This window comes from Oncorhynchus clarkii, chromosome 29 (genome assembly GCF_045791955.1).
Source record: "Oncorhynchus clarkii lewisi isolate Uvic-CL-2024 chromosome 29, UVic_Ocla_1.0, whole genome shotgun sequence".
In the NCBI taxonomy this organism is placed as follows: Eukaryota; Metazoa; Chordata; class Actinopteri; order Salmoniformes; family Salmonidae; genus Oncorhynchus; species Oncorhynchus clarkii.
Window position 1 is genome coordinate 10703683 of NC_092175.1, and position 12156 is coordinate 10715838.

Genomic DNA, 12156 nt, shown 5'->3' on the forward strand with positions numbered 1-12156 from the left:
TTTGGATATATTGTGTTGTTATTGCTGAAAGACTTCAGTGCATGGGCGCTTTCAGATTTGCTGAAAGTGTAAGATGTTGCTTGCCATTGCCTTGTGGTCACTTGTATTAGGCTTCCAGTTATTTTGTTGAATTTTCTTGGGCCAAATTCAATTTTAACACTACATTTATATCGAATGTACTCTGTGCCATATCTGCTTTTATTGAAAAATGAGAACTTCCTTATAACTCTGAAGTCATGAAAATTAACTATTTTCTTAGCACCCCCACGTATTGGTCAAGCACCCCCTTACACCCGTGAGAGAAAAAATCCTGGCGCCGTGCCTGGTTCCTAGGATCATCTCAATCACAGAGAGTAGCGGGGTAGGTAGGGCTGATCAAAAACAAAGGGGGTGGTTGATGCCCTCATGTTAAATAGTGTTGGATGGGTTTGCCTTTGTTGTTCTCCATTGCCTTGTAGACTGTGGGGAGAGACAACAGGGTGGAACATTTTTTGTTTAAAATATATAATCTAAATGATTCATTCTCTTCACTTCTTCTTCTTCACTTCTCTTCTTTCTCTTTACTCTTCTCTTTCTCCAGCCTCTTTCTCTCCTCCCCCCTGTCCCTCTGTGTCTCTATCAGTATGCAACTGTCTGCCTGCCTGTGTGTGTGTGTGGGCTCCCACCACATACTTAACCCAGACCTCCAGTGGTTTCCTGGTCCACTGATGATGTTCCTCTTATCGTAGCAACAGCTTAATTACAGGCCCAGTGTCACGCACGCCAGAGGCCTTCACTGGTCCAAAAAGTTGGACCCGTTCCGAAATGGACCTGGGGCTTTCCCATTATTTATAAATAAAAAATTTAAATATAGAGACCCGTTCCAAATGGACCTGAGGACAACTACACCGTTCAGTTTAGACCTGGTTGGATCCATAGGCAGTTCAATCCAAGTGAGAGAAGTAGCAGAAAAGTCAATTTTAAGCTACTTTATTAACCAGAGTTGATAACGCACAAAGGTGAGGAGGCAGAGAGGTGAGGCTCCAGCAGAGGCGTTGCTGTGTGTGTAGGCTATTGTGAGTGTCAACGAGTGACATGGAGAGAGAAGAGACGGAAATCAGCCAAGCCGACACACTATAGTAGACTAATAGCTGCCAAAGCTAGGTTATTTCTCATCCAATGTGATTAAGTGGTACCGGTCTTGACAGCATCAAACCATGAGAAGCTAGTTAAAACTGCTTCAGGATCGGGGTCCCGTCCACGGGATGGTTGAGCTAACGTAGGCCAATGTGATTAGCATGAGGTTGTAAGAAACAAAGAAATTCCCAGGACATAGATGTACCTAGTATGGACAGAACGCTTACATTCTTGTTAATCTAACTGCACTGTCCAATTTATAGTAGCTGTTAGAGTGAAAGAGTACCATGCTATTGTTTGAAGAGAGTGCACAATTAGGAACTTGAAAATGTATGACTAAACCAATTAGGCACATTTGGGCAGTCTTGATACAACATTTTGAGATTTCACTGGATCACTCTAAAACTTTGCACACGCAGTGCTGCCATCTAGTGGCCAAAGTCTAAATTGTGCCCGGATTCGAATAATTTATTACGCCGCTACTCTTGCATTTCAAAGATGATGGTACAAAAAAAATACAAATAATGTTTATTTTTTTCTTTGTATTATCTTTTACCAGATCTAATGTGTTATATTATCCTACATTCCTTTCACATTTCCACAGACTTCGGAGTCTTCCTTTTCGAATGGCATCAAGAATATGCATATCCTAGTTTCATTAGATTTGGGTATGTCATTTTAGGTGAAAATTGAAAAAAAGGGGCGGAACTTTAAGATGTGTTGAGGGTTGATCCGAGCGTTCTGTCCTAACAACAACAGTCAAGCACCCAACTAACTGGCTACCGTTGGCTAGCTACTTCCAGACACAAATGAGAGAACAGCTCACTGACCACTTTACTCGCCCTAGCAGAGCTGGTTAGGTTGATTTTATGTTATCCAGAGCGTTGGTGACTGCAACTATGCTGCTGGCAACAATATACGCTTTTTTGGCAATGTTTACTGACACCGGCCATATTCAACTGGTGTTGAGCGTTCATAAATTAATCAGTTATTCTGTTCCAGCTACGTCTATATATTGTCACAGCGACATTCTATTGAAATGGTCAATTACATAGTGGAGTCTTTTGTTGAGACATGTTGCTAGCTAGCTAAGTAAATCCTGCATGAATCTGCGGGTAGCTAACCAACCACGTTGAATGTTAGCTGGCTAACAATTTTTTTATTTCATTTATTTCACCTTTATTTAACCAGGTAGGCTAGTTGAGAACAAGTTCTCATTTGCAGCTGTGATCTGGCCAAGATAAAGCCTAGCAATTCGACACATACAACAACACAGAGTTACACATGGAATAAACTAAACGTACAGTCAATAATACAGTAGGAAAAAAAAGTATATACAGTGAGTGCAAATGAGGTAAGATAAGGGAGTTAAGGCAATAAATAGGCCATGGTGGCAAAGTAATTACAATATGGCAATTAAACACTGGAATGGTACATGTGCAGAAGATGAATGTGCAAATTGAGTTACTGGGGTGCAAAGGAGCAAGATAAATAAATAAATACAGTATTTGGTTGAGACAGATAGATGGGCTGTTTACAGATGGGTTATGTACAGGTGCAGTGATCTGTGAGCTGCTCTGACAGCTGGTGCTTAAAGCTAGTGAGGGAGATATGAGTCTCCAGCTTCATTGACTTTTGCAGTTCGTTGCACTCATTGGCAGCAGAGAACTGGAAGGAAAGGCGACCAAAGGGGGAATTGGCTTTGGGGGTGACCAGTGAGATATACCTGCTGGAGCGCGTGCTACGAGTGGGTGTTGCTATGGTGACCAGTGAGCTGAGATAAGGTGGGGCTTTAGCTAGCAGAGACTTGTAGATAACTTGTAGCCAGTGGGTTTGGCGACCAGTATGAAGCGAGGGCCAACCAACGAGAGCGTACAGATCGCAGTGGTGGGTAGTGTATGGGGCTTTGGTGACAAAACGAATGGCACTGTGATAGACTGCAACCAATTTGTTGAGTAGAGTGTTGGAGGCTGTTTTATAGATGACATCGCCGAAGTTGAGGATTGGTAGGATGGTCAGTTTAACGAGGGTATGTTTGGCAGCATGAGCGAAGAATGCTTTGTTGCGATAGAGGAAGCCAATTATAGATTTACTTTTGGATTGGAGATGCTAAATATGAGTCTGAAAGGAGAGTTTACAGTCTAACCAGACACCTAGGTATTTGTAGTTGTCCACATATTCTAAGTCAGAGTCGTCCAGAGTAATGATGCTGGGCGGGCAGGCAGGTGCGGGCAGTGATCGATTGAATAGCATGCATTTAGTTTTACTTGCATTTTAGAGCAGTTGGAGGCCACAGAAGGAGAGTTGTATGGCGTTGAAGCTCGTCTGGAGGTTAGTTAACACAGTGTCCATCGAGGGGCCAGAAGTATACAGAATGGTGTCATCTGCATAGAGGTGGATCAGAGAATCACCAGCAGCAAGAGCGACATCATTGATGTATACAGAGAAGAGAGTCGGCCTGAGAATTGAACCCTGTGGCATCCCCATAGAGACTGCCAGAGGTCCGGACAACAGACCCTCCAATTTGACACACTGAACTCTATCAGAGAAGTAGTTGGTGAACCAGGCAAGGCTATCATTTGAGAAACCAAGGCTGTCGAGTCTGCCAATAAGAATGTGGTGATTGACAGAGTCGAAAGCCTTGGCCAGGTTGATGAATATGGCTGCACAGTAATGTCTCTTATCGATGGCGGTTATGATATCGTTTAGGACCTTGAGCGTGGCTGAGGTGCACCCATGACCAGCTCTGAAACCAGATTGCATAGCGGAGAAGGTACGGTGGGATTCGAAATGGTTGGTAATCTGTTTGTTAACTTGGCTTTCGAAGACCTTCGAAAGACAGGGTAGGAAAGATACAGGTCTGTAGCAGTTTGGGTCTAGAGTGTCACCCCCTTTGAAGAGGGGAATGACCGCGGCAGCTTTCCAATCTTTGGGAATCTCAGACGATACGAAAGAAAGGTTGTAACTAGGCTATAGATATAGATAGGCTATAACTAGCAAAGCAAATGGATCTGATTTACGAATAATAAGATCATAGACGTCACGTTAGCTAGCGAGCCAGCCAGCTAACATTAGCTAGCTGGTTAACAGTATACTTTAACTTGAAATGAAATAGACTTCATGTCTAAACGTGTATTCTGAAAATGTAGCTAGACTGGTGGAAGGTGTCATCATGGCAAAGGGTGGCTACTTTGAAGAATCTCAAATATAAAATATATTTTATATTTCAGCATTTTGCCTAAAATACAATTTATTTGTGTTATTTCTATAAATGTCAGTATGATGCTGCATTCTTGTATAATTTTGTACAGTCACAACACCTATGGTATTTGAACACATCATTTCTTGGCCACTAACATCCTGAAATGTCCTGCTGCAGTGCAGCTACACCACCAGATATGTGAGCATTAAAGAGTTATGGCCACAGACCTATTTGCAAGAATTCATTTTTGCACTTTGCTAAATGCTTCCTAAAATCAAGCAAATAAATGTCCAATTATCACCACCAACGTAAATCTACCAGTGCTCAAGGGCACTTGACGCAGAGTATATATTCATTATTTGGGGACTTGAAACTGCAACCTCTGGGTTCGGAGCCTTGTAGGTTTTGTTGTGGAAATTCTTACACAGCGACACTCAAAGTCAATCTTCGAATAATTGTTTATTGTCAGCGCGCTAGAGATGTTCCAATAAAGTTAATGCACCATCGTGAATGTCTGTCAGAAGCTCTACTGGGGCCCCCCCGCAGTTATTTTATATATGGCTATACACAGATAAGTTATATTTGCATGATTTAGCATATTTCATTCATCATTACCGTTTTGTTTATTGTGACCAACCAATACTGGTTCATAACATGACCAATACCTCACGGGGCTTCTCTCTAAGCTGAAACCTTAAAACTGAGATACATTTTGTTCTCAAAATAAGGTCCGTCATACTGCCAAATTGCAGCTACTATTAAGGATTCGTTCAGTCAGTCACTTGCATGAACAGAGAAATTGGTTTATAGAAAGGACAAACATAGAACATTGAAATTGGTAAATAGAAAAGCACAAGTATACACATTTCCATCACATTCCATCCTCATATCACATGGGTGATGATAATCATTACATTTTAATGCAAGCATTTCAATTTCAGCTTATATTTCAAAATATGCTATACTCCTAATAAAGTAAGGGAGATCAACACAGAAAAAAAACGGACACTTCATCATTTCAAACCCTTCATTCTGGGTTGAACAATCCAATTAGTATAGTAATACTATAATCATAAGAAAGGTTATACTTCTATTAATGGGAGTGAGCATTAAAAATACACATACATACACAAGGGATCTGTAGATTCAGAGGTGAATCACTCAATGTTAACAATTGTTTCCATATCTCTTACCACAATCAGGTTGGATTGACCTATGTTTTCAATAACTGTCCCTGGGACATCAACTTAGTCACAGTATAAAACACTGTTGTTTAACAATTCTTGTTAAACAAAAACCACCTTCAATCATTATTCATCGTCCGTATCTACAGGGGGAAATGGGAGCTCATCCAGAGTTGGCAGCTCATTTGTTTCACCATCCTCTGGAGGAGCAGAAAACATGCAATCTTATCAGCCAGAGAGGCACAGATCGCCTGTTAATAACATTTCACAGGGAAGAGAAGTTGTTGCCAACCGTCAGTGGAAGTGTTGTAGCAGATTATGTTTTTGATGGTTATGCCAGTACGAATACAGTGCTTTCTTGACAAGATCTGTTCTGCAAGTTTTGAAAGTGAATGTGTTTGTTACTACCAATCTTCACTGTCTCTTCTGTAAACCACATGCATATCACTTGCTGATTAGCAACGTACTGTAACAGCGGTGACCTATGAGAAGCTGGCAGATGGGGCTTATTCTTTGCATGGCTTTCAGCAAACTCTTTTTGGTCTCCTATAAAGGGGGAAAGTCATCCCAATTAATGTACATTGTTCATAAACATTGAAGGGCTGATTTAATAAAAGGCTGATTTAAGTGCATGACTCCTTTATAGCTAGTCACCATGTAATTGTAATACTCAGAAATATGCTAATGAGCAGTAATGATGCTGCTTTTCTAACCAAGTGGGAAGCGGGAATTTACAACATACGACAGGGAAAATCCACATGAACAACCCTTGAACTATTAATCACTGGTGATGTTAAGTTTGACACCGGAGCTCCAAGGCATGCGACAAAATCGCTAAGCAGTTTGTTTCGAAACAGCGTACCGATGCTTGTATCACTTTCTCTGAAGCACATGATTCACAATGTCCGATGCTTAGTTTTGTCAAACAACAACCAGATTGGTTTGGTATTGGCTTCAGTAGAAGACAAAAGTCTACCCTGCGCAAGCGCTGCGACACATGCGACGTAATCAATAAAAATTGGGCTGTTTAAAATTATTTTGACCAGCAGGTGCCACTAGTGTACACTGTGTTAATCATTGCCTCGAGTAATGAACTGATTTTCGACACAATTGGCTGGATATTCTCAATGATATTCTCAAGTTTTGTTTCCCCATCAATAGTAATTACTAGTGACTCCACAAGTCAGTTGAAATTACTCATACCCGAGACCTGTTACAATCATATCAGATCCAACCCAGACCTGTGACATTATTTATAATACTGTCAACACAAACTCATAGACAGATACGACATACCCTGCTCATATATAATACATTCACACAGGACAGAGTATGAGCTGTATATCAAACAGAAATAAAGTTATAGTGTACACAGCTCCCCCAGTGCTAATGCAAACATCCCATACTAGATTTCAGATGTGTGATGTGGGTGATGTGAGATTTTCAGATTCATTCATGCATGCATTCCTTCATGCATTCCTTCATACAAACATACTGTAATAATATGTTGAGGTCCTCAGTAATCATGGCCCTGTGTTTGTGTTTGTCTTCGTCCAGACTTCACAAGGAGGAGACAAGACTAAGGCCTTCTCTGTCTGCCTTCGAGTTCCAAAGTCTTCTCTTCAACCTCACTGCATTCAGGATCAGCAACGCAGGAGGACACAACTGTAAGTGTGTGTGTGTGTGTGCACGCCGCAAGATCAGAATGTTAACACCAACAGTGTTAAAACTTGTCATATCGATCCCGTTAGCGGGATCTCAGCCATAATAACAGCCAGTGAAAGTGCAGGGCACCAAATTCAAAACAACATAAATCCCATCATTAAAATTCCTTAGACAAACAAGTATTTCACACCATTTTAAAGATAGACTTCTTGTTAATCCCACCACAGTGTACGATTTCAATAGGCTTTACGGTGAAAGCACCACAAATGATTATGTTAGGTCAGAGCCACGACACAGAAAAACACAGCCATTTTTCCAGCCAAAGAGAGGAGTCACAAAAATCAGAAATAGAGATAGAATTAATCACTAACCTTTGATGATCTTCATCAGAGGACACTCGTAGGACTTCATGTTACACAATACATGTATGTTTTGTTCAATAAAGTTCATATTTATATTAAAAAATCTCAGTATACTTTGGCGCGTTATGCTCAGATTTTGCAGAGATCCACATCAATTTACAGAAACATTCATTATAATTGTTGATGAAAACACAAGTGTTATACATGTAACTTCAGATAGACGTCTCCTTAATACAACCGCGGTGTCAGATTTCAAAAAAGCTTTACGGAAAAAGCGAACCATGCAATAATCTGAGTATGGCGCTCAGAGTCCAAACAAGCCAAAAAGATATCTGACATATTTTGCAGTCAGCAGAAGTCAGAAATAACATTATAAAATTTCACTTACCTTTGATGAACTTCATCAGAATGCACTCCCAGGAATCCCAGTTCCACAATAAATGTTTGTTTTGTTCGATAATGTCCATCATTTATGTCCAAATTCCTCCTTGTTGTTAGCGCGTTCAGCCCAGTAATCTACCTTCATGACGCACGAGCAGACGAAAAGTCCAAAAGATCCGTTACAGTCCGTAGAAACATGTCAAACGAAGTATAGAATCAATCTTTAGGATGTTTTTAACAGAAATCTTCAATAACGTTCCAACCGGAGAATTCCTTTGTCTGTAGAATTGAGATGGAACAGAGCTCGCTCTCACGTGAACGAGCGTCACGAGCTCAAGGCCTTCTGGCAGACCTCTGACTCATTCCCCTCTCATTCTCCCCCACTTCACAGTAGATGCATCAAACAATGTTCTAAAGACTGTTGACATCTAGTGGAAGCATTAGGAGGTGAAACATGACCAATATCCCACTGTATCTTCAATAGGGAGTGAGTTGAAAAAAAAACAACCTGAGATTTACCACTTCCTGGTTGGATTTTTTCTCGGGTTTTGCCTGCCATTTGAGTTCTGTTATACTCACAGACATCATTCACACAGTTTTAGAAACTTCAGAGTGTTTTCTATCCAAATATACTAATAATATGCATATATTAGCAACTGGGACTGAGTAGCCAGCAGTTTACTCTGGGCACCTCTGGGCACCTTATTCATCCAAGCTACTCAATACTGCCCCCAGCCATAAGAAATACTTCCTTAGAAATTACATGTGACCCACCAAAATAAGGTCAAACTAACACTGGTTGGTTCCCTAACATCATGGTGTTGCAAATTCTGACTTAAAATAACACTTTATTAGAGTTGCTGCTGTCACACTTTCGCAGTGTTGGGGGGAGGGGGGGTGTAAAGCCTTATATCTGTAGTCTCTGAAAGACTACAACTTGTGTTGGGCGATCTAGATCAATGAGAGAAGACGGTCCAGATCAATGAGAGAAGACTTGAAATTGTCACGGTCTTCCTTCTCTTCATCGGAAGAGGAGAGGCGAGAAGGATCAGAGGACCAATATGCGGCGTGGTATGTGTTCATAGTGAATTTTAATAAAGAGAACACTGAACACTATACAAAAGAGTAACAAAAAAACAATAAACCAAATACAACCGTGAAGCTACAAAAATGAGACCTGTGCTGACACAAGCCACTAACATAGACAATCACCCACAAACAAACAGTGCAACCCAGGCTACCTAAGTATGATTCTCAATCAGAGACAACTAATGACACCTGCCTCTGATTGAGAACCATACTAGGCCGAAACATAGAAATCCCCAAATCATAGAAAATCAAACATAGACTGCCCACCCAACTCACACCCTGACCATACTAACTAAATACAAAAACAAAGGAAATAAGTCAGAACGTGACAGAAATAGACAAGATGTCAGTAAAATATTTGTGTAAATTACATCACCTGGTCAAACAATCTGTAGCTACAATTCTCTGCAGATTGAGGAAAAATGGCACCTCCATCGCTCTCATACCCAACGAAGCATTTAATGTCTGAGCACGAACCTGCAAAACCAAAACCCCCTTCCTCATCTCAAAGTACTGTCAGTAAACCTCCCCCAGCCCATTTACTTTGACAGATCATTATTGTCAATAGTAGCCCTTTGCAGGGAATTTTGTAGACCTGTCTTGTTTTGATAATCTGCAGAAAAAGGAAAGGTGGTTGTGTTATTATCGTGTAGTCTTGATTTTATAATTTTCAGTGTCCCTTACTGGTTTCTGTCCCACAGTGTTGTTATGCTCCATAACTGCAATGTGTGTTTGCTCCCTCATGCTTGTTTACCCAAAATTCCCCCACTTTGTGGCATTTTTCAGCAAGGCACTGTAGAATCACTCCAGATAACCTGAGTTTAAAAAAAAAGAATGGGTAAAAAGAGAAGAGGGGTAGACGAAATTGATTACGTGGTCTGGAAGGTACTACCTCTAACCACCGTTAACCCCATAAAACAAACACAAACCATACAAACATTACCCAATTCATGTTTATACCATGCTTACTGTAAATTAATCTTAGCTGTCAGCTTGTAAATATTTTGGCCAACTTATCTTCATCTTGTGCAGAGCTAGGGGTTGGAAGCGCATGTTGGTGGAATCAGCTTCTGTACCACCTTCCACAAAATACACAACAATACACAATTTAAGCACCCCAATAATTGTATTGATCTCTATTAGACTCAGCATACCTGACAATGGACATTTCAATATAGTCAGCTTGCTGTTACCTAACTAGAGTCACTAAATTGGCAGCAAGATTGCTAGCCAGCTGAGACTACCAACACACAAATAAAGAGTGATTTAGTTATATCGACAATTCTATTTTTAGTAACAGATTGTTTTCCAGACAAGGGTGGAATAGATGAGATACTCTTATTTGGTAACATTAGCTAGCTTACGTTAGCTAACTTCGGTCAAAGATAGAATGAACAAACAAACATGTTTACTCCGCTGAAGGTAGCTACCAGTCTAGCAGTGACTACCATGGCATAGGCAACATTGATTGACATTATGTATACCAAAGATATAGCTGATGGCTTTCAGAGTTCAATACAGGACTGTAACTTTAGCTAGTTAACTAACCCAGCTAAACTGGCAAGCTAGCTAACATTAGCTTACCTCTAATTGAGAATCTTCCGTTTTGTTGTGAAGGTATAAAATCAATGGTATCTCATCACTTCTCAGCTGTTGTCTGTTCAGCCTGAGAATTCCCCTGATAATCTTTGGTCACCGCATCCTTCTTGATAGCCACAAACCACTGGCAGAATCGGGGTGAATCTCTGGTAGGTAGACCGGTGAAAGCTAACTAGCCAGGCACAGAACACCACATGGGCAAAATGACTAACATTAGTGAAAAACACATTTTTCCAAAAATATCTTGCCTAGAGAAGTTCTCAGACTACTGTGTGTTGGTCGTTCGAAGTAAACACCAATATTCAATTTCAATCTACTGGTGTTAACCCCACTAGAATCAACACTCCGATATAACTTTATACCTCAACACCTGGGTTGTAACACTTTTGCTGTGTGTATGTTTGTATATGTGTTTGTAGGAGTGGTAGTGCATAAGTGTGTGCACACAGTACATGCAAAGGCTAGTGTGTTTTTCATTTTTGTGCCTCCGGTACTCTATTACTATGAGTATGTTTCTATTTAACCTAGACATTTTTCTTCATCAGAAAAGTTGTTAAGGTATGATATGCAAGCAGGCAACGTGCTCTGTAGTCAGTGTAGTGGCTCCTCTCTGCCCTGTTATTCACATTTTCCTGCCAAACATGAGAGTGCTTTACTACAGCGGTTCGTTAATAGACAGCAGTCTGGTTCCTACTTCCTGCTCTCAACCTGCTGCCCTCTCATTATCGCCGGCCTCTTCTGTTGGGCTCTGAGGAGAATCTCTCTGATAGCACCGCTGGGCCTCGCAAATATCAGCTGCCAAGTTTGTTCACTGGCAAGGGAAGTTCACTACTGGAGCTCTAGCTCACTTCGTAACAGTCTGCCTAATTCCCTTTCAGATAGACACGCACGCATGCACACACGCACACACACTCTATCGGTCTAGTTTATACACACAACCACTTTTAGCCTAATAAGTGATAGAGGCACACACAGACACACATTTCCATTATCAGTTAAAGGCATCTTTAGACTGAGTGACTTGTCGCTGAGTGTTCAACACACACCTGCTCTGACTGAAGCAATGAGTTGTGCCAAGTCCATCTATGCGAAAGCAGGACTTTCATTCACAGATATTGCCTGTCTGTTCTTCCAAATCTTCTGCTCTTTTTTGGGGGGGATGGGGGTTCTCTCTCTCTCTCTCTCTCTCTCTCTCTCTCTCTCTCTCTCTCTCTCTCTCTCTCTCATAGTGTTTAGATCAATGTACTGAGATGATCTGAGAGGGATTGCATTGGATTACAGCACATAGATGACAGAACAGCTATTCAAAGCCATTATCTCTCCTTCAGCCACTTTAATTACGGGTGTCACAGCCACACACACATTAAAACTTACATACACACTATGCACATGCACACATTCACACTTGCACCCATACTCATGTACACATACACATACAGTCGCTATCTCTCACGCACACGCACACGCACACGCGCACACACACACACACACACACACACACACACACACACACACACACACACACACATAAACATACTCTCTCTCCCTCTTACATACA

General features: G+C 41.0%; 1 protein-coding gene across 1 annotated transcript in view; it reads left to right on the top strand.

Moving 5' to 3' along the window:
• LOC139388485 (laminin, gamma 3) overlaps positions 1 to 12156 on the top strand; it is a 241296-nt gene that overhangs the window by 132649 nt on the left and 96491 nt on the right. The window contains exon 11 of the mRNA XM_071135177.1: positions 7060 to 7169. Within this exon, the coding sequence (XP_070991278.1) occupies positions 7060 to 7169 (110 nt within the window). The remainder of the gene's footprint in view (positions 1 to 7059; positions 7170 to 12156) is intronic.